This window comes from Meles meles, chromosome 6, assembly GCF_922984935.1.
Source record: "Meles meles chromosome 6, mMelMel3.1 paternal haplotype, whole genome shotgun sequence".
NCBI lineage: Eukaryota > Metazoa > Chordata > Mammalia > Carnivora > Mustelidae > Meles > Meles meles.
In genome coordinates this window covers 34,017,781-34,045,413 of record NC_060071.1, presented here as the reverse complement: position 1 = coordinate 34,045,413, position 27,633 = coordinate 34,017,781, and the positions used below count along the sequence as shown (strand labels likewise).

At 60.2% G+C, this 27,633-nt stretch overlaps 1 protein-coding gene across 4 annotated transcripts; it reads left to right on the top strand.

The window, feature by feature from the left end:
• The first annotated feature begins 12,343 nt into the window (after positions 1 to 12,343).
• CLK3 (CDC like kinase 3) lies at positions 12,344 to 27,402 on the top strand. 4 transcript variants are annotated; one of them, XM_046008247.1, is made up of 13 exons: positions 12,344 to 13,001; positions 17,086 to 17,237; positions 17,836 to 18,052; positions 19,818 to 19,914; positions 20,190 to 20,256; positions 22,617 to 22,733; positions 23,413 to 23,579; positions 24,744 to 24,838; positions 24,926 to 25,055; positions 25,305 to 25,387; positions 25,913 to 25,992; positions 26,252 to 26,342; positions 26,991 to 27,402. In XM_046008247.1, the coding sequence occupies exons 2-13, from the start codon at positions 17,086 to 17,088 to the stop codon at positions 27,165 to 27,167; spliced, it is 1,473 nt and encodes a 490-aa protein (XP_045864203.1). In that variant the 5' UTR covers positions 12,344 to 13,001; the 3' UTR covers positions 27,168 to 27,402. The 4 variants fall into 4 exon arrangements, with proteins under 4 accessions (XP_045864203.1, XP_045864202.1, XP_045864201.1 ...); XM_046008246.1 differs by lacking the exon at positions 12,344 to 13,001 and adding an exon at positions 13,563 to 13,730; XM_046008245.1 differs by lacking the exon at positions 12,344 to 13,001 and adding an exon at positions 13,563 to 13,784.
• The last annotated feature ends 231 nt before the right edge of the window (positions 27,403 to 27,633 follow it).

Below are 27,633 nucleotides of genomic sequence, written 5' to 3'. Positions count from 1 at the left end.
GCTACGCTTGGAAACAGTGAGGTACAAAGCCGGCCGCTGCTGGGACACACAGACCGACAGGAAGGCCGGGGCGGGGTCGCGCTGTGCGCCAGGAAGCCAACAGGAGCGGGTCTGCGGTGGTGAGCCGGTGCAGGGTGGGTTCCTGGCCGGAGGGAGGGCTGTCCAGGAGCGCAGCGCTCTGGGTCCTTGACAGAGGACCCAAACCACTCGGGCCCATGTAAACAGAAAGGAGAGGGATTTATTTTCGGGGTGTGGAGGAGCCCAAGGACAACGGGACCTGGGCTGCCCATGGAAGGTACTCCTCACCTTCTGAAGACCAGCCCACTCTGCTGCCCAGGCCACAGAGCAACATGACATGACCGTCCCAAAGGTCAGGTTTAGTGCTCGCTTCGGCAGCACATATACCAAAGGTCAGGTTTATGTCTTCTCCATACAAGAGACTTCCTGGGCTGAACCAAAATCTCTCCATCCCAATTCCAGTTCCTGGAAATTGTTGGCTCCATTTGCTGTCACTGAAATTCAGCTTTTTCCACCGTGAAAAAGAGCAGTTTACACTTCCCAGCTTCTGTCTGTGTCCAGTCTTCAGCCCTGGTGAGAACTACAATTTTGTCTCAAGTCTAGTGATCAGGAAGGGGCCATTGGCTCCGTTGGGCTCAGGACCCTGTGCTGGACACATCCACTGAGAACTCGGCAGCCCCCACAGCAGTGGTGTGAATGGCAGGGAGGGCAGAGAACATTTGGCAGAAGATGACCCCGGAGGAGCAATCTCAGAGGTATTCTGTCCTTCCACCCTGCCAGAGTCCCCCTCTGCAAAACTCTGCTTCAGTTGGGTCAGTAGATGGAGAGACTGTAGAGCAATAGAGCTGAGTAGGGTTTGGATTCTGGAAGCACATGGCCCAGCTGACAGAGCTCTGTAAGGCAAGGAAACACACAGCGAGGTGGGGAAGGAAGTTCAGAAAAAGAAAATGAGGGGCGCCTGGGTGGCTCAGTGGGTTAAGCCTCTGCCTTGGGCTCAGGTCATGATCTCGGGGTCCTGGGATCGAGCCCCATATTGGGCTCTCTGCTCCACAGGGAGCCTGCTTACCCCCTCTCTCTCTGCCTGCCTCTCTGCCTGTTTGTGATCTCTGTCAAATAAATAAATAAAATCTTGAAAGAGAGAAAGAGAAAATGACCAGGTGACCTCAGGGGAGATTAACTCTAGGCCGGCCTTGCTTGTGGCCATTGAAGATGGCCATTCTTTCAAGCTTGGAACCGAGAAACCACCTTTCTGGGACAGATTAGGGGAACCAGGGGTCTTAGCTGCTGTTCTGGTATGTGACTTTGGGCAATTTACTGCCCTTGTCTGGGCAGTTTCCCTATTGTAAAATGGGGACTATAGAGTGATCTGAGGCACAAGTGAATCAGAACTCACTTTGATAAGTCTAAAGCTCAGTGCCCAAGGCCTTCACCAGAAAGCAGAAGGTCTGTGGTCATCATTCTGCTGACACCAGAGCAGTGAATGGACCAACAAAGCCCCATAAGGACACCAGCACCCCACTAGCCACTCCCTGCCCAGTTCCTAGCCACAGGGTCCCCCTGGGAAAGGGCAAGGGGCCTAATGCACTGGCAGTCAGGGGCCTTGTGTCAACATGGGCATTTCAGGCCCTGTGGCAGGCAGGGGACAGGGAGACCTCTGACCGCAGCCACCTGTGACAGGCCCCATCACTCAGGCCTGACAGAAACCCCAGTATGAGGGGATAAAGTCATAGCCTTACAGGCCTGCCCTCTCCCCGGGGAGTCATTGCCCACCCCAGGTTCCTGAAGCCTGTCATCCACTGTCACCTCACTGGGGGCAAAGGAGTGACCTCAGGGAGGCTGTGAGCCTCAGTCTCCACACCACCTTTCTCCCTGAGTCAGGGCACTGCCCCGGTTGCCAGCTTTTCTCAGACCTCTCTTCAATGGCTCTTGGGTTTGTCTGACATCTGGGGACAGAAGAAGCAGCAGCTGACCCCACAGAGGGCAGAGAGGCAGGCCGGGTACCAGTGAGGAGTAACTCCAGCTCTCCCCAGGGAGGGGAGGCGAACTGAGGAGTCCTTCCAGAACCAGCAAAGGCCCAATTGGAAGGACCCTTTGGGCCTCCCCCGCCCCCAGCTTGCAGATGGGGAGACAAAGGCAGAGAGAGTAACTGGGCCTGGGTCCCCTAGGGAGGCAGGGCTCACTCTGCCTGCCCCTCTGGAGAGTCCCCAGCTCTTACCTTCAGGCGCTGACAGGTGGCTGGAGGTCCCTGCCCTCCCGGTGCTGGAGCACTGATGCTCAGAGCTCCAGCTCCCGCCCTCTGGGGACCTGGTTCTCAGCCTCAGGGTCAGAACTCTTGGTGTCTCCCAGGTGCCACCTGCAGGTAGGACCCCATTCTCTAGGGGTCCCCGGAGAGCAGCTGAGGCAAAAGATAGGAATCCCCACCCCACGAAACTCCTCCATGCAGAGTGAGAAAGACAAGGCCCACCCTGGTATTCAAGCGTAAGACAGGACTGTCCCGGGCAGTGGAACTTGTTACATTGTCCATCACCGGCGGCTGCACATGACAGCACATGGTTTCCTGAGTTTATTAACTGTAAATAATGACTTGTGGACGAAATGCTGGATAAAGAGACATTGTGACTAAAGCCCTCTGTGCAGGTGGTCTTGGGCACACATCCATGGTTTTATGACTTTAGTACTGACTCCCCCTAGCTGGACCCCAGGGGAGACTCGGGGGGACCAGGCAGCAGGCACTGAGCCAGGGGCACCGTCTCATGTAATCCTCACGCCAACCTCTGAGGTAGGCAAGGTGGTATCCCCATTTTACAGATGCGGAGACTGAGGCCTCAAGAAGGCAGACTTGCTCATTGCCCACTGAGCTGGTCAGTGGTGGAGCTGACGCGAGCACAGGACTTCTTGGCTCTGAAGGCCACTCTCCTTTCATTCGTGACCCCAGGCCCAGGAACCCAGATGTCTTCACTCCCTGTGCCTCCAGAGCCCACCTAGCCATCCTCTCCTGCTTCTTCCCCTGTGCACCCCTCCTCAGAGAGAAGGCAGACCAGGAGATGATACAACAAGTCCCAGGCCTGGCACTGTTCTGCTCCACCCCCAACCCCCTCGCCCAAGGGATGAGAAGGCTCTCTTAGCATGTCCCCAGATGCCCTCACCTGTCTATCCCACATCCTTACGGGAAGGGAGGAAGTGTGAGCACCTCTGTGAGGGAAGGGGATTTCTCTCCGCAGAGCCCCTCAGATCCAGGTGCCCTCACTCCATGGTCCTCACTTTTCTACCAGCTGCTGCTCTAACCCCAGCTTCTTGGCGAGGGCTCTCTGCCACCTTGGGAAGGAGGGCAGAGGGTAGTGAGTGGCTGGGAGGGGTTTGAGTGAGTCTGGGAAGGGCAGGTCAGGGGCACAGGGGATTGGGCATAGGGGACTGTGGGCTCCCTGGGCATGCAGGCCAGACAGAGGCACAGAGGTGGAGGGGTGCTGAACACCAGGTTCTGGGCACCTTCTGGGGCCGGTTGCTGAGCCCCTCCAGCTCTGGGTCCCAGATTTTCTGGAGCTCAGCGCACATCCAGGCCAGCTCCAAGCCCATCCTACAGGGAAGTCTGGGGAAGGGGGGTGGAGAGAGGGGGTCATTGGCTCCTAACCTGATCTGGTGCTACAGGACATCACCCCACCCTGCTCTCGGAGGCCCGTTCTCCTGGGGGCCTGCCTGGGAACTCCGCCTTGACCCAAACAAGGGGCATTATGGCCGTCCCGTGCTGGGAGAGGCTGACAGAACAGCCCTCGGCGGAGGGAGCAGGATGGCCTCATTCCGCTCCTCTACTCCGTACAGGTGACTGCGGAGTCCCCCGAATCCAAAAATACGAATGGGTGGTACTCCCTCAGTGCTCTCTAGATGCTACACCGCCCAGCCTGAGGGCTCTCTCAGAGCAGGCCAGGTCTCCAAACCCTCCCCATCTCCAGATCCTCCCCCGTCTCCCTGAGTGAGGTCCCTGTGCACCAGGCCCGCCCGGCCTGCGGAGGCTTAGCCCTGATGCACTTTGTACAGAGGAAGAGCTGAGCCACGACAGCCAGGGCTACCAGGCCACTGCCTCATCTGTGTGCTTAGGAGCCCTGTCTTCCCCGCCTGAGAGGCCCAGGGAGGACTCCCCAGGGCCCTCCCCCACAGGCTGGGGAGTAGGCTTGACTGGTGCCTACTCAGCACATGCCAGTCTTGTCCCCAGACCCCCGCAGGGGGCTGAGGGGGTGCGGAGCTCACCTGCCCTGTGCAGACTCTGGGGGCTTGCAGAGGGGCTCTGCCATGGCCTGCACCTCTGGGAAGGGGGTGGGCGGTTAGGACTCAGGGACACTGGCCTCCCTTCCAGGCTGACTGGATTGTCCAGGTTCTCCCTCTTGTTCTGGGCTGGGGGCAGGCCCAGGCCACACTGACCTGAGGGTACCCCAGGCAGCCTCCAGCTCCTCCCCACCTTCCACCTCTGGATCCCGGCAGGCATCTGATTTTTCTTCCCCAGAGCCTGCCTCTTGCTGTGGCTGGTCCATCTGAGGGGACCCCCACCCCATCCTCTTGTGCCCAGAAACACACACACAGGCTCTTGGGTCTGGGCAGGGCCTGGCCTGCAGACAGGAGCCCGGTGTCCAGCCTGGACCCTAGCCTGCCCGGGGGCTCACTGAGCAGGGCCCACCACTCCTCACAGCAGCCCATCCTACGGCCCCTGCAGTCTTTCTACAGCCGTGTCAGGGGCCTGGCGTTAAGTGAGGGCAAGAGCAAGACAGAACAGCTGGGTCCCCGAGATCTCCAGTCAGATCCAACCCACCCAACAGGAAGGTAACAGGAAGCAAACTGGGAGGCGTTACAGGTTGAACTCTATACTCCCCCCAAAAAGCTATGTTTGTGTTCTAACCCCTAGTATCTCGAAATGTGACCCTCTTTAGAGATAAGGTCTTTGCAAGGTAATCAAGGTAACACGAAGCCATTAGAGAGCGCCCTAATCTAATCTGACTGGAATTCTTCTAGAAGGAACATTGGGACACACACACCCCTGGGTTTGCTCTTTGTCAGGGCAGCCCTAGCACACTCCCACAGAGCGGGGTGAGACGGAACCCCATGCGGCAGCTCTCTGGCCCCAGCAGGACCCTAACTGGAAGGAAGCCTCTCACCTCCGGGCAGCCACGCATGCGGTGGTGTGAAGCGCAGACTGATAGGAGCGACCCTTCCGTGACTGCGAGCCACGTGAGCCCTTTCCATGCTTGTCGGACTGAACCCTCATACGCAGCTGATGGAGAACTGCAGCTGCTCTCGGTGTCTGTTTCTTTGTTCACAGATGAGCCCAGAGAGGGAGCGTGACTTGCCCAAGGTCACGTAGTGAGTACGCTGTGGAGGCACAGTTCAAGCCCAGTGTTCAGGCTCCAGAGCCCATCATCAACCACTAATTTGGGAACAGCGAAGAGCAGAGAACCTTGGGATTGAGCAGAGGAAGACAGACTGAGGTAGAGCCCAGGAAGGGGTCAGGGTAGAAGGAGCTTGAGGTTGGGATGGATGGAGGTGGAGGGTGCTATGGCTCTGGGAGCCCCTCGCACCCTCTTGCCAGCCAGCTGTTGCCCACTCTCCCTCAGGGCCTCCGCCCTGCTGTGACTTTGGCCATTTGGTTGCTCCCCACGGGACCCCTGCCGATGACCCAGGGCAGAATCCTAGGCCACCCTCCCTGGACAGGCGCAGAGCCCAGGACACCCGCTTGCTCAGAAGATGAGTCCTGGGCAGGTCTCCCCGGGCACTGGAGAAAAATGGCCTATGCTGTCCCTGAGAAGCAGAGGACTGGAAAGCCCTAGAGTTGGGGCCCACATGGACACAGGTTTGGGGGTCCTTTGCATGTTGTTTGCATAGGTCCCCCCCGACACCGCTTCCTTCCAGGCACCTGAATCTGCCCAAGGGCCCAGCCCCCCGGCACTGTGCGCCCTGCTTTTTCACTGACATCGTCCACTGCAGAATCCCACCTTGACCAGCATGCACCCCCAGAAAGTGTAGACTCTCTCTCCAGGCCCTGGGGAGACACTTGCATCCTCAGGGCTCTGGATCAAGAAACAGACAAAAACTTGAGATTTCTTTCCGTACAAATTCACATTCACTGTCTGTATAAATACACAATCACGGTCGCAGACAATCACAGCAAATACGCTGCTTTGCGGAACTACCAGCCCTCTCAGAGCAAAGCTCCGGACCCCAGCTTGAGATACACTGATTCAGACCAACCCCACATTTTATGAGGCTCAAGGCCAGCTAAGCAGGGCTGCCGAGACTCTCTCTCATGCTCCTTCCAGCTGGGCCAACAGATCAGCCCCACTGGGGCAGAGCGCGCCCCCAGCCTGGGGCTCTACATCTCTGCTTCTCCCAGCCACCTCCTTGCTGCCTCTGTTCCTCTGTGTCTGTGTATGTGCATCTGGGAACAGGTGTGTGTTCACCAGTCTGTCTGCTTGTGCACACAAACGTTTGCCCTGGAGACTAAGGGAGGGCACCAGCCGGAAGGAGGCAGTCACTAAATGGGTTCAAGTCTGGTGGACAGGGCCCGGGGCACCCCAGCCCTTGCTCTGGCTCCTGCTGCACATTTCACCCCCTTCCCCGCTCGGCTTCTCAGTTGGGGCAGGGACTGTTCACAACACTGCCACCTTCATGCCTCTTGTCTTTGGGCCTTTGCATGTGCTCCACCCTTCTTTTCTTTGCTGAGGATGCCTGTTCATCCTTCGTGATGGTTCGGAGGCTCAGAAATCCCCTCGATATGGAGGACTTACCCATCTGCTGCGCATCCCCCCAACTCCCACAGTGCCTGTCCCCTGAGCAGGCATATTAAATTTTAATTGCTCACTTGACGATTGTGCAGACCCAAACCACAAGCTTTTGGGGACAAGGAGTGGTCTGATCTGACTTCGGTTCTCCTGTGCACAGAAGAGGCCAGATGTGGATGTTCAGTGAATGTATAATGGATGGACGGATGGACAGACGAATGGATGAGTGGGTGGCTGGGTAGAACATAACCAGGAAGCTGCAGGAGAAGGGGAGAAGTGTAGGGTAAAGCTAGGGGGCGTCCTAAGAGCAGGAAGAAACTAGCTCACCGGTAGTAGGGAGGCCTGGGCAATGGGGAAGAGAGGGAGGAGAGGCCTGTGGGAAGGGATGGAAAGGCAGACAGAGGGCCCCCAGCTGGGGAGATTTTAATGGTTTCTTTCCAAGTTGCAGAGATGTCCTCAGTATGTCTCACTGGCTGGGATGGGGACTGGGATGGGGACTGGGGCAGAGACGCCTCCTCTGCGGCCCCTGCATACACAGCGTCTGTCCTGGGCACTCCCACTCCCAAGCCTCCTGACTTGAGGCCTGCAGTGAAGGTCATCTTGTCTCCTTGCCCCCGCTCTGCCCTCCAGCCTGGCTCTGGGTCAGCAGCAGGGTCTTGGCCACGTGTGGCAGAGACAGGACTTGTTGGAGCTGAAAGATTTCCCACACGCTCCCCCAAAAAGAGCCAGAATGGGACAAGCAGGAGTGTTGATACCTGGGGGAAGGGAGGCTGGCTTTGGCCACATGGTTCGGGATTTGGGGCTCAGTATTGTTGCAGCTGGAGACAGAGGCTGGCCCACCTCCTGCCTACAGGGTCATCTCACCCAGTGGGGAACAGGACACCCACTCCAGCTTGGACAATCTTGGGCGGTGGCCTGAGCAACCACTTGCTGGGTCTCCTGGCCAGGGGCCACCCCCAGCACTGCCAGCCACACGGCCCTCCCCACACGTGGCCTTGGTGCTCTGCCTCCGGGGCCTGCCAAGGGCCCTCTGACTCCTGCTGTCCTTGAGGCGGCCAGGATGGCTGCTGTGAGCAGACCACTGGTCACTGGCACTTCTGCCTAGCTCTTCTGAGTCTCCTGTTAACCTGTGAAGACCTGCCACTCCACCCAGTCATGGCTTAGCATCCACCAGGGCTGTGGGGCTCTTCCAGAAGGCTTCCTCTGAACCCAGCCCCTAGAGGCTTCTCTGAACTCCAGGCTTTGGTTTTGGACCAGATGGTTTAAGGCTGGACAGTACCAAGACACAATTCTGGAGGGCGCTCTCTTTCCGGGACGTGAGTGTTGCGTGCTAGAGTGTCAAGGCCCTGCTCCAGCCAGTCCCCTCCTGGACACTCTCTTTTCCATGCTGTCCCTAGAGCCCCTCCCCTGACTTTGGAATCCCCCAAGGACAGAGCCCAGACTCCCATGCTTCTCTACCCCCTGCTACAGGTGGACACAGGCTGGCTCAGTTGGCGCCCTGGATACTCTGTGGGGCTGACCCTGCTGGCTGTCTCAGGGCCCTGGGGCAAGCATCAGCAGCCGCTCTGCGGGAAAATCATGTCCTGAGCCTGGGCAGGGGTTAAGACTCCACCAGGGCCCCGAAGTGCCTGGGCCCTGTCCCCACCCCACCCCTGCAGGCCTGACACCAGCATCTCCTGCAGGTCCGCTCAATCCAGGATCCCCGGGTCTCCTCACAGCCTCCAGACCACACTGCTTTGACCCTGAATGAGTTCCTCCCCACCCTAGGGGCTTTGTTTTCCCATCTGAGCCAGGAGGGGAGTTGGCTGGGTAATGGCATGTCCTGGCTTGTGCACAAGGGACACAGCTCCCAGGGGGTGCCCAACTATTACTACTACAGGCTCCAGATGTGTGACCCTCCACCTCCAGCTGGACCTAGGACATACCAGTTGCTGATGGCTTTAGAGCCCCAGCAGGAGGACCAGGGACACTGTCGTGGAATGACAGAGAGCTGGGAGGCAGGAGCAGACAGGCTGTCAGGTGAGTCCCCAGAGTCACCCCAGGCACTGTAGGGAGCAGGAACTCTAGGAGGGGCAGCTGTGGGCTGAGACCCCCAGGTTACTAAAGGCTCAGGTACCTAGACCATCACAGGGTGGCCCTGCCTGCCACATCCTCACATGGTGCAGGGGTGCTGGATACCTCCCCTGGAACCCTCAGCTTGCATGAACCATCGCCTTCCTTTCTCCCTGGGGACTGCAGCTTTCACCAGGGGCAAATGGCCCTTGAAGGAAACTCCTCTGTCCCCTGAGCTAAAACCAGCCCCTCCCTCCCTCTGACTCTCCCTGGGGGGCCACAGGGACCCAGGCCCTTCCTTTGCCTCCAATCAGCGCCTCTAGCCACACCAAGCAATGCACTGTGCACCTGCAGAGGGCGCCATTCACAGAGATGACACCAGCACAGCATCCTTGTTGAGGACCCACTTCCCATCTGTCCTCCTTGGATGCCCAAGACCTTGATAAGCCTTCCTGAGAAAATGACCCCAGATGTGAGCACCAGCCTCGAGCCTTCTGGAGCTCTCAATCTGCGAAGATGACCTTGCTAGCTTAGGGGACCTCCCTGAGGCTACAGATAATCAAGGAAGATCAGGGAGAGGATGATGGGACCCTAGCCCTCACTTTCTGCTCCTGCATGAGGAGGTTGCCCAGGGCCCTGCAGAGTCCCCAGCTCACATCCCTGCATCCGCAGCACCTGTGCTCGCTCCACACAACCTCCAGCGCTGCCCGCAGGTGGCCAGCCAGCTTGGCCCAGTGCCCCCAGCTCTCTGCTAGCTGTACCCACAGGGCCTTCTCTGAGGGCCTCCCAACCTGCTCCGGGGCTCTGTCTGAGCACCTGCCAGGAAAGAAGAGCCAGGCTTCAGCCTGGGCCTCAGGAGCTGCCATGCCCGCCTTTCCCACATTCACCCTCCAGTGGTGCTCAGTGAGCAGGCACAGTCCAGTGACCAAAAGTGACAGGAGCATGGTGGTGGCAGGAGGGGAGGCAGGCGGGAGCAAATGGGGCCGGGGCTTCAGGTCCATGGGGCTCCTGCACAGTGCAGTTCCTGAGATCTGGACAGATGGGAGACCCTGGTGCTAGGGCACCAGCTTCCGAGGCCCCTCTTCAGATAGGGAAACTGAGGCCCTGGCACTGAGCCTGCACAAACCTGACAACACCCTGGCTCAGGATCTTCCCTGGTGATTCAGATTTCAGATAAACGTCCGTCCAACCCCGCCGAACAGTTCTCAGTTCCAACAGCTTCCTTGAGCTGCGGTGCTGATGCTGGCCCAGCCACCTGCTGAACAGTCAAGCTCACCTGGCCCTCCCCGGCTTCGGGAGAGGGCACAGAAGCCTGAAGGGGATGTCAGTTGCCCCAGGTCATGAAGGGGGCCCACTGCAAACTGGGCCCACACGCCCCAACCCCTGCTGCTCCCCTTCCCAGTATGGGAGTCTGGGAATTGCAGGGGACAGGGGAACATTTGGGGGACACTGTAGATTAGCTCCAGTGTAAGAGGTCAGAAACCCTTAAACCAAGTTACTGCTTCAGTTCCCCTTTGGCTTCCATAGCTTTAGCCGGAAGATGGGGGACCTGAGCCCTAGGCCCCACCCACTTAACCTCCAGGAACTGAGCCTCAGAATCCTACCACTATCTTCCCACCCATGCACCTGGGCACCAGGCACCCTGCCCCAGCTCTGTGTGGGCACAGGGAGAAGATACCTACTGAGCTACTGGGCTGAGCTCCCCCAGACCCCTAACTGACTTGTTCACTCCTCACAGTCCCAGACCCACTCCCAGCTTAGGATGGCACTTCCACCCACCAGCCCTCTCCCTGCAGACACCTTGACGCTCTCCTCTCTGGACTCCAGGCCCACATTCTTGCAGCCACTTCTGAGCTTCTCTCTCCACATTTCACCACCATGCAAGGCCTCTCCAAGATGGACTACGACGATGGTCTGCTGCCCCCATCTCCCACGCCCTGGCACAGCCACCACAACTCCACTCTGGCTGGGTGCTCAGTCTTCCCATTAAAAACAGGTGCTGGGGCACCTTGGTGGCTCAGTTGGTTGGGCCTCTGCCTTTGGCTCAGGTCGTGATCTCAGGGTCCTGGGATCGAGCCCCGCATTGGGCTCTCTGCTTGGCGGGGAGCCTGCCCCCCCACCTGCCTCTCTGCCTACTTGTGATCTCTGTCAAATAAATTAAATCTTAAAAAAAAAAAAAAAATCAGGTGCTCCCCACAGACCGCCCCCAGAGCTTACTGAGAACCCAAACTCTACCTAACTTGGGTGTGGAAGGGCTGGTGGTCCGCTGGTTTTCGGGAGTGAGGAGTGGCACCAGCCAGATGTTGAATTCACAGAGCCTGTGCAGAGGAATGGGCAGCCCCCAATGCTGCGGAAGCACAGGGGCAGGGAGTCTGGTTCTCCCTTGGAGCGCCCAGGAAGGCTAACCTGCCCCTGGAGCTGAAGCTCAAAAGTGAATTAACTGCCCCAGAAGCCAAAGATGGATGTGGCAGACTAGAGAGAGCAAGGGCAGCAGGACAAGGAGAGGATCAGAGGACCTGGGGTCTGGAGAAGGCAGCATGCTGAGCCAGGAGCCCAGCAGGGCAAAAGGGAGGTCAAGAGGGACGGGAGCTGCCGTGGGTCTCAGGTGGCTGGGAGCAGGGCACAGGGCAGGGGCATTTCCCTGGTGCCCTGGAACTGTTTTGCAGTTCTCAGCCCGCACAGCAAAGGCTTGGTGGGTACAAGGGTAGAGACCTGGGGGAAATAGTGGGTCCCAAGGGGTTGGGGATGTGGAGCAAGGGTCCTCTGAAGGTGGCTCACCGCTTGAACTGTCCAGCTAAGAGCTGCCAAAGTTACAGCCTTCCAGCAGTGGCAGTAATGAGATAGGAAGTGGGGGTCAGTGGGCCGGGGAGTTACCTGTACCTGACCTCAGGTTAGATCTTTTTCCAAGTGCCTGCCTGTCTGATACTCTGCCTCTTTTTCTTCTAGGTGTGAGTTCTTTCAGGAACAAAAAAAAACAAAAGAAGGAGGTTCTGATGGTAGAATCTGAGGCACCGGACAGCTATGGAACCGCTTTTGGAGAGGGGGCTGGGAGATGGCTCCTGCCCCATTTCAGAGAAGGAGAGCGGCTTCCTTAGCTGGAGGCAGGGACTCCTGGGTTCTGTTGTGGGAAGATGCGCCGGACTTGCCCCCTCGGAGCCCGGTGCCCAGTGCAGGGCTGGAAGACAGGAGCCTCCCTGAGCTCCTCCACCCTCAGCTGCCCACGCGGTCCTGGCTTCTAGGAGCCATGACGCTTGGGGTGAAGTGGGGGGAGACACCTTTCATCTTGTCTGTGTGGGTGAAACCCCGAGATGAAACCAGGCTAATGCAGGCCGTGGCCACAGGCCACGCACGGTGCCCGGGGCAAGAATGGCAACTCATTACCTCTGGCCCCGGAGACAGGATCCTAAAGGAACTGGACCGAGGGGCGGGGACAGTCGGGCTATCAGTCACCCACAGCACACTGGAAGCGCCTTCTGAATTTGTTTGGGGCGCGGGTGCATTTGGTTGGGAGGAGACTGGGATCCGTTCTTGAGGCCGTATTAGCATAGAAAGCCTCCGTATTGCCTTAGCTTCGCTCGGTTACTTCGGGTGGCGTGGTGGAGCTAACAGAGAATTGGGGGACGGGGGGTACTAAGCACCCCGCTCAGGCCACGCCGTCGGACCTCAGTTTAAGCGAGAGTCAGAGACTAAACACCGAGGGAACCGCCGCAAATCCGGAGGGAGCGGACGCGCCGGCAGCGCGCCAGCCCGGGCAGGGAGAGGACGTCCCGTGTCGGGGGCGTGCCCAGCCCTTATTGGGGGAGTGGGTGGCCCGCCCCAAACACAGCGGTCCCGGGAGGGTGCCCCGGCTTCCCGCTCCCGCCCTGGCGGGGTGTGTGAGCCATAGTGGCCACTCCCGGTGGTACCAGCGAGAGCCGTGGGGAGTGAACGCTCACAACCCTGAGGTTCCCGCAAAGGATCCGACCTTGGCTTTCTCCTGTGGAAAGTGGGGTCTCGTTATCCCGCCCGGGCCAGGGGCGGGACGGGCCCCGGCGATCCCACCCGCACAGCCTCGGCAAAAGGGGCGTCGAGTGGCTGGGAGGAATGGCCCGCGCGGCCTGACCACGAGAGGCTGGGGTTCATGAACTGAGACACAGTGCCGGTCTGCGTCCGGTGCTGCTCAGGGATGAGGTAACTCCCTTGCCTCCAGACCACGTCCCTCCAGAAACCCGCCGACGTGGCTCTTGGGTATCTTTCCCGAAACCGTTCTGGACGCACACGGGAACGGGGACGTGTCGCAGATCCTTTATAGAGCCCCCCTGCACAGAGTAAGGGCTCATTTGCGGCTTCCCCGAAACCGGGAGTGACGCCCGCCTTCCCGAGCCTAGCGACACCAGCTTCCGTCATCTTTGGCGCCCTCCAGGGTCCCGGGGCCAAGGGGACGCTCAAGGCCCGCCCGGTTTTCACTGAGGCAACAGCGAAACAATGCCCGCCCCTCCGCGCGCAGGAAAGGGTTTGCGGGCACGGGCGGGGTCGGGTCTGCAGAGCAGGCAGGGTCCCCTGGCCAGGTCGGGGCTCCACCTCCGGGCGCCCGCGGCTTCGGCCTGCACCCCGTTCGAGTCTTGAGACCTACGTGCGGCGCGATACGGCGGGGGCGGGTCGCGGCCGGGGACGTCCCCTCTACCCTCCCGGAACCAGTCTCCACTGCTGCCGCCCGGACCGGAGCGGCGAAGGTGGGTCCTCCAGAGCCTTCGAGTCGGGGGCTAGAGCGGCCAGGCCACGGAGCAGGGTCGAGTAGGGACTGGCGACGGCTGCGTCACGCGAGGGGCGGGGCTGCCGCGGGCGGAGGCCGGAGCCGGAAGCGGAAGAGACGCTCGGAGTGGGGAGTGGGGCCTAGCCGCAGCCGGATCCTGGGAGACGGTGAGTGTGGGCCCAGGCCCACGGCGGCGGCGGCGGCGGCGGCAGCGGCGGGGGGTGAGTCGAGAGGGCGGGCGCAGTGGGTGCGGGTCTCTGGGCTCTCGGTTCCGTCTCGGTCTAGTCTCTTTCTTTATCTCCCTCGGCCCGCCTCTGGTCGCGGCCCCGACCTCTCACCCCTGACCCGCCGCTTCTCCCCCGGAGGGGCGGTCACCACAGACCCCGACCTCTCGATCCCGATCCCGCCGTGTCGGAGTCTGAGCGGCGGCTGAGGCCCCTGCAGGGATCCAGATTCAGCCGTGCACCTCCCGCGGAGTGGGGTCGGGGTCCTACCTGGGAGAGCCTGGAGGGGCCTTCAGACCCCTCCCATACCCTCTGCTCGAGGCCTGCAGACTCCTCCTCCCCGCGCGGCCTGAAGTTTGATTCTAGCTAAGCTGGCCATCCGCTGTCCCCCGGGTAGACCCTCGCCGCCGCTGGCGGCGGTTATGGGGGAAGGGGCTTGGATCTCTGAGACCCAAGGCGCGTCAGGAAGGGACGCGAGCGAGGGCCGCAGGCCTCCAGCGTGTTTTGTTGTGATGATGGAGCCTCTCCAGCCCGGGGGAGGGGCCGAGTCAAGCTGACACTACAAATGCCCGGGCTGCTCCCTGCCCCTGGAGTCTGTGTGCTTTAGTTCCGGGTGCGGGTGCCCTGGTGTGGAGCTGGGGTGGGAGTTGCCTGAGCCAGGCCCCCGTCGAGGCGGAGTTGGCGGCCTTCCAGCTTCCCTCCTCCATGCCCTTGAAAAGGAGGAGCGTTTCACCCGGTGGTGGCGGCTTGTAAGGTGGCAGGTTTGAGGTTGCAGCGGAGGGCCGCGTCAGCCAAAAATAACCATGGGGCGCTGGAGTGGCTGGGATCCGGGAGGGCAGACGCTGACCTGGCTGGCTGCTCTTCTTGTCAACCCAGTTCTCTGGCCAGGAGCTGCAGATGAGAAGCCGACTAGGCCCCTGCTCAGAAAAGCTGGCATCCTTGGCCTGGTTTCCTCTACATTATCTCTTTCTTCGCTCTGTAAGAGCAGAGCCTTCTTGAACATAATTGTGACCCTTAGCTTCCTTAAATAACCTATTTGCTAGGGTCTCAGAGCTTCAGAGATAATTGGTGAGAAATGGGATCTAGAACCTTGGCTGGGAAGATAATGAGGAGCATCTGGTATTCCCCATATTTCCCTTGTCTAAAAAGTGTTGAAGCAGAGGTTATCTCCTCTCTGATTACCTTGCGCGGTACTCTGTAGCTCTCATCCTTGTCATCTCCATTGCCAAGTTGGCTGGAAGGTGTTTTCTGCAATTTTCAGGTATGGTGACCTAGAGTCATGAGGCCAGTAAGTGGAGCACTGGTATTTAGTTTGGGATTTTCTACCCAGGGCTCTCTCCCCCCTTGGAAGGGACTTATAAAATATCCTTTGTGTCCTAACTTAGATCCTGAGGTGTTACCTAGAATCTTTTTAACCTTGTTAATGAAATGACCCAAAGGCATGTGCTGGGCATTGTTAAAGGAGTGGCGTAATTTAATCGTCACAAAGCCTTAAAAGAGATTATTATTCCCTTGTTGCAAGAGGAAGTTGAAGGTCAGAGTAGTTTAATAACTTGCCTGAAGGCACACAGCTAGAAGTGGCAGTGTTGGGACTCAACATCTGTCTACTCTGAACCTGTGCTCCGCCCACTCGAGTACAGGGGTGGGCATGAGAATCCTTGGGGTCCCTGGAGGAGTTGGCCTGGTGTGGACCAGACCACGTTGTCCAGCTCTGGATCTTTGCCTGCCTGGCCACCAGAGCATCTTCGCTGTCACTTAGGGAGATGTGACATACTGCGTTCATTCCGTAACTCGGGCACCGGCCCCGGGGTAATTGCAGGAGAACCGTGAAACATTCATTAGTCAGCTGATCGTCAAAACAGAACAGCAGTTTAAGCTCTCGAAGAGCAGTTGGTGATTTTACATGGTGTTTACCTCCGAGGGTAAACACCTGGGGTTTGGTGTTCCGAGGTAGATATGGGGAGAAACCTGCTGGTGGGGAGATCGGGAGCAGGGGTTTCCTCAGGATTGTGGAGAAGCTTCCAGGGGTTTAGTCAGATAGGCCCGGCCTCCCTGCCGGTCCATAGAAGCTGGTTCACTCTGCTCTCCTGATGGACCCTTCTCGTGAGCTGGGGCAGCCTCGGTGGGTTTGTCCAAATGTGCTGAGTAAGGCGAGCCCAGCACTGACCACTGAAGGCTGGCCACGATTTCTGGCCCAGCCTTCCAGTGGAGGCAGTGTCCGGGTTCTGGGTGTGGGTGGAACCGGGAGCTGGCCTCACGTAGCCTTCTTCCTCAGCTCGTGTCTGGTCCAGCCTGGCGGTTTCCTCTGGTGGATTTTAAGTCCCTGCCAAACAGGCACGGTGAGGTAGGGCCTTTTGGGCAGGCCTCTCCAAGCACACAGGCTGCCAGAAACTCAGCCCTCTGGCTTCTCCCGAGATGAGCACAGGAGAAGGGACTGGAACAGGGGATCTAGCAGAGGGGGCAGTGGTGGTACAGTTGGAGGCGAGGCGCTGCCTGGCGTGGCACTGCAGGTGGTCGGAGGGTGCCCCAGGGGTCTTGGTGAGAGACTTGGCTGCTCTGAGGAGGCTGGTGTCAGTTTACTGGTGTGAGACAGAGTATGGAGCAGCAGGGGCTGGACAGACCCCAGGTCTGTTTGGTTGGCCTGTCGGATCGGCTAGGGAATGTTTGTAAGACCCTGTGCACTTCCTTCTCTAAAGGCTGGTCTTCTCGTTTCTGCTCATTGCCCCTGACACTGAGGTGTGGCCTTTGCTCCCTTGAGTGGGGTCCAGTTCAGGGCCTCAGTCAGGCAACCTGGCCTCAAACTTGAGGGCTTTCACCCTTTGCTCTTGTGTGTTTGTTCCCTGCCAGCAGCCCTTGGGCCTCTGGCTTGACAGGCCAGTCACTTCATAGAAGCCCACAGACAGGAGGGAATGGTGGCCAGGAGGCTCTCCTCTCTCCTTGGCCTTGGTTTTCTGGGATGGTGCTCACCAGCCCCCCCACCCACCCATTCTGTCGCTGCACCTGTGCCGGCTCGCCGGGTGACCTGAGTGCTTGGGTTCCCGGACCCCACGATGCTGGGCTGGGGAGGCAGCTGTTTATTTGTTCATTGGCACAAAAGGGTGTTGCCCGTTGTGTGCTGTTGGACCAGTGTGACCTCAGAGCTCTTTTTTGCTTCATAAACCCCTGGGAGGGGCTGCCCCCAAACACAACAATGGGCCTCTTCTTCAGGAGCACCTCGGTGCCCTGAGCAGCCGGAGTGGCTGGAGGTGACTGGCTGCCCGGCTGCCCACTGAGCGGGGCTCCCTTTCCCGTGGCCTAGATGCATCACTGTAAGCGATACCGCTCCCCTGAGCCAGACCCGTACCTGAGCTACCGATGGAAGAGGAGGAGGTCTTACAGTCGGGAGCATGAAGGGAGACTGCGGTACCCGTCTCGAAGGGAGCCTCCGCCCCGGAGATCTCGGTCCAGAAGGTGACAGGGGGCTAGATGGGAGGAACTGGCTCCATCCCTGGGCAGGGCTGGGGAGACAGTGTGGAGGCTTGGGGCAGCCCTGGGCTCCTTTAGGGCCTGCCGCCTCTGCCCAGCCCCCCATCTCAGCTGTGTTCCTGGGCTTCCGTGTTCGCTGCCATCCTGCTGCCCCTTTCTCTGTCCTTGAGTCTTCCTTCTCCAAACTGGTTCCCCATTTCTAGGCCAGCATCTCCCCTGCTGACTTCTGAGCCTCCCTCAGTGGGATTCATAACACAGCCTCTGTCCTTTTCGGAGGTTGGCTCCTCATCCTGTGTTAGCAGCCACAGGGAGTCTTGGGGTGATAGGACCCTCCAAGGCCCTTCACCCTGCTCACCTTCCCATGCTCTGCCTCCTGTCCTGGAGGGGTTACCAACAGCCCAGGTACTGGAGGTGGGACTTCGTGCACATGCCTCCCACCCCCATCTGGATGCCTCTGCTCCAGCGGGCTGCCCCGTGAGCTCTTTGTGGGGGACTCACCACACGCCTTTCGCCCAGCAAGCAAAACCTGGGCTGGTGGGAGGAAGCGCCCCATCTTACTGGTGTCCTCGCCCCCTCCCGGCAGCCATGACCGCCTGCCCTACCAGAGGAGGTACCGGGAGCGCCGGGACAGCGACACGTACCGGTGTGAAGAGCGGAGCCCGTCCTTCGGGGAGGACTGCTACGGGTCTTCGCGTTCCCACCACCGGCGGCGGTCACGGGACAGGGAGCCATATCGGCCCCGCAAGCACGCCCACCACTGCCACAAACGCCGCACCAGGTCTTGTAGCAGCGCCTCCTCGGTGAGTGGTGGCCGGGGTGTGCTGGCTGGGGCCTCAGGGCCCCATGGCTTTCTAGCCTTCTCTCAGACTGGCGGGTCCCGGTGAGTACCGCCAGCCCTGCGCCCGCGCACTGGGTGTGTGTGCCTGTGTGTGTGTCTGTGTCGTCTGGTCCAGGTGCAGGGCTGAGCCAGGGGCCTCGCCCCTCCATCTTCAGGCCACTGTGCTGGCGGCGAGAGGGGCTCTGGCTCCGGCGATAGGCAACCCCCCTCCCCCACCACCTGTCTGTGTCTCCACACTGCTCTGGGCCACATGGTGTGCGTGGCCGGGGACACTTAGGGAACCTGAGAGGGCTGCTGGTGTGTGGTCTGGAGACGCGTGGCCTGGTCTCTCGGGTCCGCAGCCCTCCCCAGAGGCCCGGGGGCCGGATTGCCAACGGGTAGGAGAGGTCTGCCCATCAGCTCAGACCCGGAGCGGCCCCTCTGACCTTGATCTCCAGCTCGGCCCTCTGCAGCCTCGCCTCTTCCCGGGAGGGGCGGTCAAGATGAGGGGACAGGCTGCCCGTGTGATGGGGCGCGTGGACGAATGGCAGAAAGGCCTGTGGCCCAGGCCTCTTCTGCTTGCTGGCCAGGCGCCAGGTGCGGGCCCTGGCCATGGTGTTGGCACGGATGGAGGCGGTCTCAGCCAAGGCCGGGAGACCACGCAGCACTCGGACCCCTCGTGCGCGTGTCAGGGGACCTGCTGTCTTCTCTTCTCCTCCCCATCCCTCTTCCCTCCCACCGGCCAGGAGGTCCCTGAGGATTAGTGGCGGACGCAGTGCAGGGGGCCAGGCATCTCTTCTGCTCAGCTTTCCTGCGACTTCCTTGAGTGGCCACAGGTTGAGGGTTGACCACAACCACCGAGCACGACCTGGTGGCCTCTGTGCCTGCAGCCACACACTGCTGCAGGATGGCAGTGCAGGGCTGGGGCTCTGCTTCTTCTCTTTTTGGTGCCCTCTGTTGTCATGAGGCCATGAGAGCGTGGGCGCCGAGGCCAGGGCAGGAGCTGGCGTGGGGCCCGCGGGGGCCGTCGTGGTAGGAGGCCGCCTGGCCCAGCGGATCCCGGGCTCCTTCCCCGCTCAAGGCCGGCGGCACGAGGGCCGCCGGCAGCAGGCCGTTTGTGGTGGTGACATGACGTCTGGCCGCGGATGCCGTCTGGGGGCAGGTGGCAGGCGTGGCTCTGAGTGGCAGCTGTCGGGCCCGTGCAGGGCTGCGTGTGTGCAGAGAGGCAGGCAGGGGCGGGCCGGGCGTCCTGCTGCTCAGGCTGGAGTGGCCTCTGGCTGTTCCGCACGACCGGCCGCGCGCTGAGCCGGCCGCCTTCTTGCGCCGTCCTCAGCACGGCTTCAGCCCGGCAGGGGCCGTCTCGGGAGGGCCCGGGAGGGGGACGTGCGGTGGCGAAGGGCTGTGGCTCTGGGTGCGGCCCGGCCCCTTGGCAGCAGAGCTTGGTCATCTTTCTGAGCGCTGGCGGCGCCCTTCTCTTAGATAATGTCCGAGTTTTCCTTACATACCTGTAGCTGTTTTTACTTTTCTGTTTTTGAAGTCAGTTTGTGTCTTGACGTGTCCCTTGCAATATCCCTATCGTTATATATGCTGTGTGCCTTATGAAATGCTGGGATCTGGAAAATCCAACCAACCAACCCGCCGGCTCCTCACCGTCTCCACCTCTGCCTTTGACTGACACCTCAATCTGTCAATCGGAACCGCCTACCATGCGATGGGTCGGATGGCGTTTCGGGGGGCGGTGCATGCAGAGAAGCCAACAGAGCAGTAAGCGCAGCAGCCGGAGTGTGGAAGATGACAAGGAGGGCCACCTGGTGTGTCGGACCGGCGATTGGCTCCAGGAGCGATGTACAGCCACCTTTCGTAAAACTTTACCTCTCTACTTCCTCCCCCCTGTTAGACGAGACCTCTCCTGCCCGGAGGGGCCTCTAGTGCGCGTGGCGCCTTAGCGGGGCCACCAGTAATTGCCTGAATGACGCAGACGCTAGCAACTTCTGTTTTTAAGAGTGTAGCCGTGAGAGAGAAACCTTTTTTGTTTTTGAGAATTTGAATGCTGTGAACTTGCAGGAGCTGCCGGCCCTCTGTCCTGCAGGCCCTCATGCCTTGCTTCTTTTCTCTCCTAGATGAGATCGTGGGGAACCTGGGCGAAGGCACGTTCGGCAAGGTGGTGGAGTGCTTGGACCACGCCCGGTGAGCGGCTCTGCGGGGCAGGCGGTGGGCGTCCGAGTGGGCTCATGGCAAGGGGCTGGCCTGCACGTGCTGGGCTTTTGCTGATAACCTGAGATAGGGAGCCGTTCCCGGGGCTCCGCAGCCAGGTGGCCTTCCTGCCCACTAACTGCTGGCTGGTGTGGGGCGCAGCCCTGGTGGCCCTTCGGCCCCAGGACTCAGTGGTGGCTGTCAGCACATGGCCAAGGCCCTGGCCCTTCTGTGGTCTGGGCCTGCTTCCTGACATCTTGTGTCAGGTTGGGGCTGGGAGGCGGGTTGGGAATACTGCAGAGCCCAGCCTGAGCAACCCCTCCCGGGCTCAGGAGGTCTGTCTGAGAGGTTGGCCACCCGGCTGTCCACCCCGCTGGCCAACTGCCTTTGGACCCCCTAAACCCAGTGCATTGCTGGGTTGAGAGGAACCAGACTCGGGCTCTCTGACCCTGCCGGCTGCTGCCCTCTCCCACATGGCTAGGCTGGACTGCGTGACCCTCTGGGTGCATGCAGGTAGAGCGGGGCTCCTCCGGTGTGTGTTCGGGGGCTTCTGGGGAGCCGTGCTGCCTTCGAGGCTGCACAGTGAAACACTTCTGTTCCCTCGCCGTTCCGGCAGACCAGAACTTGTGCTCCTCTGCCTTAGGCTGGGAGGCCACCTCCGGGGAGCCTGCTGCCTCTCCTCTGAGGGCACTCTCATTGGTCTGGTGCCTTAGCTACCAGGTGCCTTGTCTCTGCTGTCCCACTGAGCCATGTGCTGCCCATCACGACCTTCCCACTGTGCTCGGGGTGAAGAGATAGGAACCATACTCCCCTGGCACTGGGCCACCATGGTACTGGGTGCTCAGAAAGGATAGTTAGACCTAGCCATCCAGCTAGCCCGGTGGCGTTCCATATAAGGTAGTGACAGTGACTGACCGGAAATCTCCCTGGGCTCCCAGTTCCCATTTAAACATCCCTCAGACCCAGTGTGGCCCCCGAGGTTAGGGCTGGGGCCGGTGGGCATAAGGATGGACATGTAGACCATACTGGGACCTGAAAGGTGGGAGGCAGATCTGCGAGCTGTGACACGTGGGGGCAGCTAAGCTGTCTGGGCCGTGTTTCCCCCCCACCCCCCCGAGTAGGTGGAGGGGAAGTGAGTCTCTGAAGTCACTAAGGGGCAGCCACAACGCTTGGGGGACTTGTAGGGGATCCAAAGGTAGTTGGCCAGCAGGGTGGTTATGAGGGGGGTAAATTGACCTCCGCCAAAGGAAGGGCCTGATCCCCAGCGCCATCCAGCCCTGGCGGTGGCTGCCTGCGGGAGCTGTGAGCTCTCTGCTGAAGGTGAGAATGCCATTGAGGGATCCTATCCTAGGAGCCTGGAGTGAGTGGCCTTTCCTTTGAGGTCTTTCCCTGCCCTGAAAATCTGGGAAAGTGGGATAGGGTTATTTTCCGAAGATGCCTTTGCCCTGGGGCTTGTGAGCTCTTTCCTTAGGCACCAAGCCAGCCTCCCAGGGGCCTCAAGAGGCCACATTCTTGTGGGCCAGCGCCACCTCACTCTCGTCCCCCTTCCCCCCCACCCCCAGGCTTCTGAAGTCTGGCTGGCCCTTCCTGCTGGCTGCTGGGCCTGGCATCGAACCTCAGCATGGTCTCTACTCCGCGGGCATCCTACAGGCAGCCTGCGGGGAGAGGCAGGTGGATGGGAAGCACAGAGCAGGGATTCTTCAAATCCTCACTAGACGCGGAAGAGGCCTCCTGGCACTCAGGGGTCTCAGAGAAACGCTGTGGCTGGTTGTTTGGCAGGTGGCAGGCGGCTAGAGGGAGTGTAGTAAAGGGAGCAACCGGGGGACTCCCAGTGAGAAGACCCTACTGCTGGCACCCTTACCCTCTTGCCAAAGCTTTATCTCATCCTGGAACACCCACCCCAGGCAGAGCCATTTGCCCAGACCTGGAGATGTGCTTTAGGAAGGTCAGGAGGTGCTGTAGGAAGGTTCTAGCTGGGATGGCCTGGCCAGGGTCAGGACTGGCTGGCCTGCAGGTCAGGTTACTGAGGGAGGTGGTGTTGGTGCGGCCGGCAGGCTGGGCCTCTGCTCCTTTGCCTGCTGTCTGGGGAGCTGGCAATGGCTGGCATCAGAGAAGCCCAGGCTGGCCCTGACGCACTAACTCACAGATGCCAGGGGAGCTGGCGGGGCGGGGTGGGGGGAGGGGGCGTTGCCTGGGGACAGGCTGGGGGCCAGGCGTCTGCACCCTCTGGAGCAGGTCCTGTTCTTGGAGTCCTGAGCACGGTTTGCCAGGAGCTGCGAGATTGGGGTGGAGGGTGGGGGGCGGGGAAGGGCTAGGGCACTTCTGAGAACCTCTGCTTCTTTCCCGGCTCCCAGAGGGAAGTCTCAGGTGGCCCTGAAGATCATTCGCAACGTGGGCAAGTACCGGGAGGCCGCCCGGCTAGAAATCAACGTTCTCAAAAAAATCAAGGAGAAGGACAAAGAGAACAAGTTGTGAGTGTCTCAGGGAACGAGAGGGAAGCTTTCGGTGGGGATGGTGTCCGCTCCGGCTGCAGCTGCCTGGACCCCTGACAGAGCCATGGCCCGTCACCCAGTTGGTGTGCAGAGCAGCGCAGCCGGGCCCTGTGAGGCCCGCTGGAGGAGCCCTGGGGTCGCAGTGCAGGCTCCACCCCGAGGGTTCTGTGCTCTGAGGCGGCCTCCCAGGTGCGCTTAAGTGAGGGCTTCGTGGGTCCTGGCGGAGTCAGACCAGATGCAGCCCCGCAGCTGCTGCAGTGCTTACACAGTCGGAGGGCTCCAAAGTCGAGCCGCCCCGGGGCACCCACTCCGAGCACTTCCTCTCCCGCCAGCCTGGTGCTGAGCCCTGCAGACTTGGGAAGCTCAGTTAAGGGAGCTGGAGAAAGGCAGGCACGATTCCATCTCTTTCCGAGGTACAGGGATTATGGCCACGTCTTAAGTAGACGGGGTAGGATGCCTTGGACCAGAACTCCCCGTGGAAACAGGAAGTTTAGTCCTTGCCCTGAGCTGATCGGGGTTGTCTCTGATGGGAGACATGCTCTTTGTAATTGAGGGTTTCTTCATGGGCATGGGTGACCCAGTGGCCTGGGGGTGGGGACTGGCCTCATCTGAGGGAGGGGCAGAGACTGAGCGCCCCCCCCCCCATCTTTTCCTCTAGCCTGTGTGTCTTGATGTCCGACTGGTTCAACTTCCATGGGCACATGTGCATTGCCTTTGAGCTCCTGGGCAAGAACACCTTTGAGTTCCTGAAGGAGAATAACTTCCAGCCTTACCCCTTGCCGCACGTGCGGCACATGGCCTACCAGCTCTGCCACGCCCTCCGATGTAAGTGCCCATGCCTGCGCCTGGTGGCCTCCTGCTCCCCCGCTCACACCAGTGCGCTGCCAACCATCATGCCCGGCCCCAGAGGCGCTGGGTCCCCTTTGGCTGAAAGGCCTTCAGGGAGGACTGTCTTGGAGGAAGGAGAGGCTTGGTTCCCCTCCAGGGGGCCCCTGAGCCCACCTATGCCCCGGGCACTCGGGAAGAAAGGAGAGGCGGAGAGGCGGTTCCATCCATCCCCTCGTCCCTTCTCACCATCCTGTGGAGGATGGGAAGGCTGAAGCCTGACTGTGGATCCCAGCCCCGGGCACTGCCCGCGCAGACGCCCTTCGTCTGACCACCCCCTCCCATCTGCCCACCGGCCTCTCAGAGCTGCTTTTGGAGGTACGGGGCTTTCAGAGGTGCCTCGCACCGTAGGGCGTGGTGGTCCACACAGGACAAAGCCTCCTTGGGGAGGAGCCTAGAGCTAGGCTGTTCAGGTCTGCACAGATGGGGGGTGGGAGCCCAGACCCCGGCATGTGCTGAAACTCTTTCCGAGGAAGCAGGGCCCAGGCTGGAGAGAGGCGGGTCACGCTGCGGGCCCAGTCTCGACCACCAGCTTGGAGCGTGGAGTCAGAAGGTGCTAGCTGTCTGGGTGCCACCATTGGTGGGACAGGAGCTGGAAGAAGGTGGAGGCCTCCTCCCAGGCTGAGGGATGGGAAGAGGCAGGGCCAGCCTCAGGTTGTATTTCAGGGGCGGCTCTGTGGTTATTCATTGTTCGCTCACTGCCACCTTAACATTATTTGTGACTCCTGAGTGAGGGGACCTGCATGTTCATCTTGTCCCTGGCCTGCAAATCATGCAGCCGGTGCTGGGGAGAAGGAGCCCCCAGGCTGACGCTGCAGCCTCTGCCAGAGACAGGCTGAGGAAGAGGAGGAGGGAGGTTTTCTATACTAGATGGGAAGAGTGTCCCCGCCCCTCTTGTGAAGTATCAGAACTGGCCATGGCCCCAAGCATGGAGCCCTCAAGAGGGAAGCCAGCATGGAGGCAGAGTCCGCTGTGCCCCCTGCAGAGGCTGGGGGGGTGAGGGTGGCCGGCAGACCAGCTGTGGGGTTGCAGTCTTGTCTCACGCCGGCAGCGGGGCCCGAGAAGCAGCCGGGGTTCTCAAGGTTCTGCTTCCTGCTTCCCCAGTTCTACATGAAAACCAACTGACCCACACAGACTTGAAGCCAGAGAACATCTTGTTTGTGAACTCAGAGTTTGAAACTCTCTACAATGAGCACAAGGTAGGGGTCGGGAGAGGGCAAGGCCGTGCTCTGTGGTAGGTCACCCACTGGGACAGGCTCCTGACCCGCGCGCCCTCCTTGCCTCAGAGCTGTGAGGAGAAGGCGGTGAAGAACACCAGCATCCGAGTGGCTGACTTTGGCAGTGCCACCTTTGACCATGAGCACCACACGACCATTGTGGCCACCCGTCACTACCGCCCACCTGAGGTGATCCTTGGTGAGTGACTGGCTAGCCCCCAGCCCCCGATAAAGCGGACCGCCGTCGGGAGGGGAGGACTAGGGGCAGGGATGTGCCTGCCCCCAGGGGCGGGTGTCACTGTGGGGGCTCACTTGGCCTTACCCAAGAAAGGGCCTTCTGTTGGGGTTTGGGCTAGGGTCCCACCCGCCGGAGTGGCAGCTGTCCTTTGACATCTGGGCTGGGAGCAGGGGGCTGAGTGTCACAGTCTCCTCCCATGTTGGCTTTCAGAGCTGGGCTGGGCACAGCCCTGTGACGTCTGGAGCATTGGCTGCATTCTCTTCGAGTACTACCGGGGCTTCACACTCTTCCAGGTAAGGCCTCCTGCATCATGGGGCTCGCCTGAGCACTGCTCCTTGGGCAGGCTGCAGGGGCTGGTGTGGGAGAGCCCTGTGACTACCCCGTCAGCACGCTGGGACAGTCGGGCTCCTGAGGTCGAGGACTGGAGGAGTGGAGGGCCCAGGGATTCTTGTGCTTGGCCTCAGCGTGGAGGACCATAGCAAGAGGAGCGAGCATTTGAGGCAGGAGCACAGCCTGAGGGAGGAGGGGGCAGAGGGGCTGGGGTAGGGCACGTTTTGGAAAGAGTGAGGGAAGTTATTGGAGGTGTGCAGTGACGGTTAAGTCCACCGAAAGGCTAAGGAGCGTGAGCTTGACCTTGAGAGAACTGTCTGGCAGGCTGCCATGACATCAGAGGCTGGGATTACTGTTCACTGGTGGGTTCACATTTCTTGGGGCAAGGAAGGCACCTGCCCATCTTTTTGGGTCCCTTATTTTTTTGAGGGGGCGGAGGCTGAGGCTGGTACTAACTCCTGCTTACTGTATCCCTGACCTTCCAATAGACCCACGAAAACCGAGAACATTTGGTGATGATGGAGAAGATCCTAGGGCCCATCCCCTCACACATGATCCACCGTACCAGGTAAGCAGCCGTGGGGGTGCCTTCAGGGGTGGCCACGGGGGCCTTTCCCATCTTGGCCTTGGGTCACAAGCCAGTCTTTTCTGGGACACCCAGGCTCCTAGCGGCCTTCCCTCCCTCTGAGCTGGCAGACACTTGCCCAGACCTTCCTCCCCTGCTGCACTGGGCCAGTTAGCATCCCCGGTAGCTCTGTGGTCATTCCCCAGACTGCCGTGTCTCCCCCAACCCCTGTGGCTTGACCCCTTCTTTCCTTCGCTTTCAGGAAACAGAAGTATTTCTACAAAGGGGGCCTGGTTTGGGATGAGAACAGCTCTGATGGCCGGTATGTGAAGGAGAACTGCAAACCTCTGAAGGTCAGTTTCTGGCTTCCCTCAGCTCAGCTCATGCCAAGGAGGCCCCAGGCACTGGGCAGACACACAGCAGAGACCGGCTGGGCAGCTATAGGCTGCCTCCTCACTCGGGCTCTGTAGGAGGCCACACCCAAGGCTGCTGGGTGTGGGCCGTGGGGCTGCTTGCCAACTGCCCCCCGAGGGGCCCTTAGCCCTGCCCCTCCCCCACAGGGTGGCCATGGATGTAATGGGGGAGCACCAGAAGAGCCCGATGTCAGAGACCTTACTGCCTCCGGTGCTCCTCTTCTCTGTTTTGGGAAGAACTAGGCAGGACTGAGGTGAGGGGGAGGGAAGATGTAGACATGGCCTGAAATCCTCTGTCAACGGCATCTGGTGCCCGGACCAGTGAATTCTACAGAGGGGACACTGCCCACCTGTCGGGACTTTGCATGCAGGGGCAGAGGCACCAAGCCAGCGAGACGCTCAGAGCCAAAAGCTCTACGCGGGCATGCAAGGAGCAGAGCCGCTCGCAGTCCAGGAGGGCAGAAGTGGTCCTCCGGGGGGCAAGCACTGGCTCCTCGAGCCCTGCAGCAAGGCCTCCCAGAGGCCCGGGGACCCGCAGTGGCCCCCTGGCCCCGCCGTCACACTGCGGCACCTTGTGTCCCTGAGCAGAGCTACATGCTCGAGGATGCCTTGGAGCACGTGCAGCTGTTTGACCTGATGAGGAAGATGTTAGAATTCGACCCTGCCCAGCGCATCACACTGGCGGAGGCTCTGCTGCACCCCTTCTTTGCCGGCCTGACCCCTGAGGAGCGGTCCTTCCACACCAGCCGCAACCCAAGCAGATGACAGGCGGGGCCCCCCACCTCCAGGAGCTGGACAGCAGGACGGGGCTGCCCGGCTTTCTCTCCACCCTCCACCACCGGGCCCCAGGGCCAGAGCCACCCAGTGAACAGTGCAATGTGAAGGAAGGCCGGAGCCTGCAGGGGACAAGACTGGATGCCCAGCTGCCAGAAAGCACAGATTTGACCCAAGCTATTTATATGTTGTAAAGTTATAATAAAGTGTTTCTTACTGTTTGTAACCCCTGGTACCGGTGTGTCCATCTCCAGGCTCCTTGCCTTCCCTTCCCACCTTATTAATAAAGACTTTCTTAGCAGTTCAGCTTGTGGAGAGCTAAGTGTGAACTGGGCTGGCACGGAAGGGCTAGCCAGTGACCAGACAGAAGCCGGGTGTCCCTCTGGGCCACGGAGAAGAGCCCGCAGGTGGCAGGCCTGCTGGAAGGCAAGTTTCCCTCAGCACCCACCGAATCCCT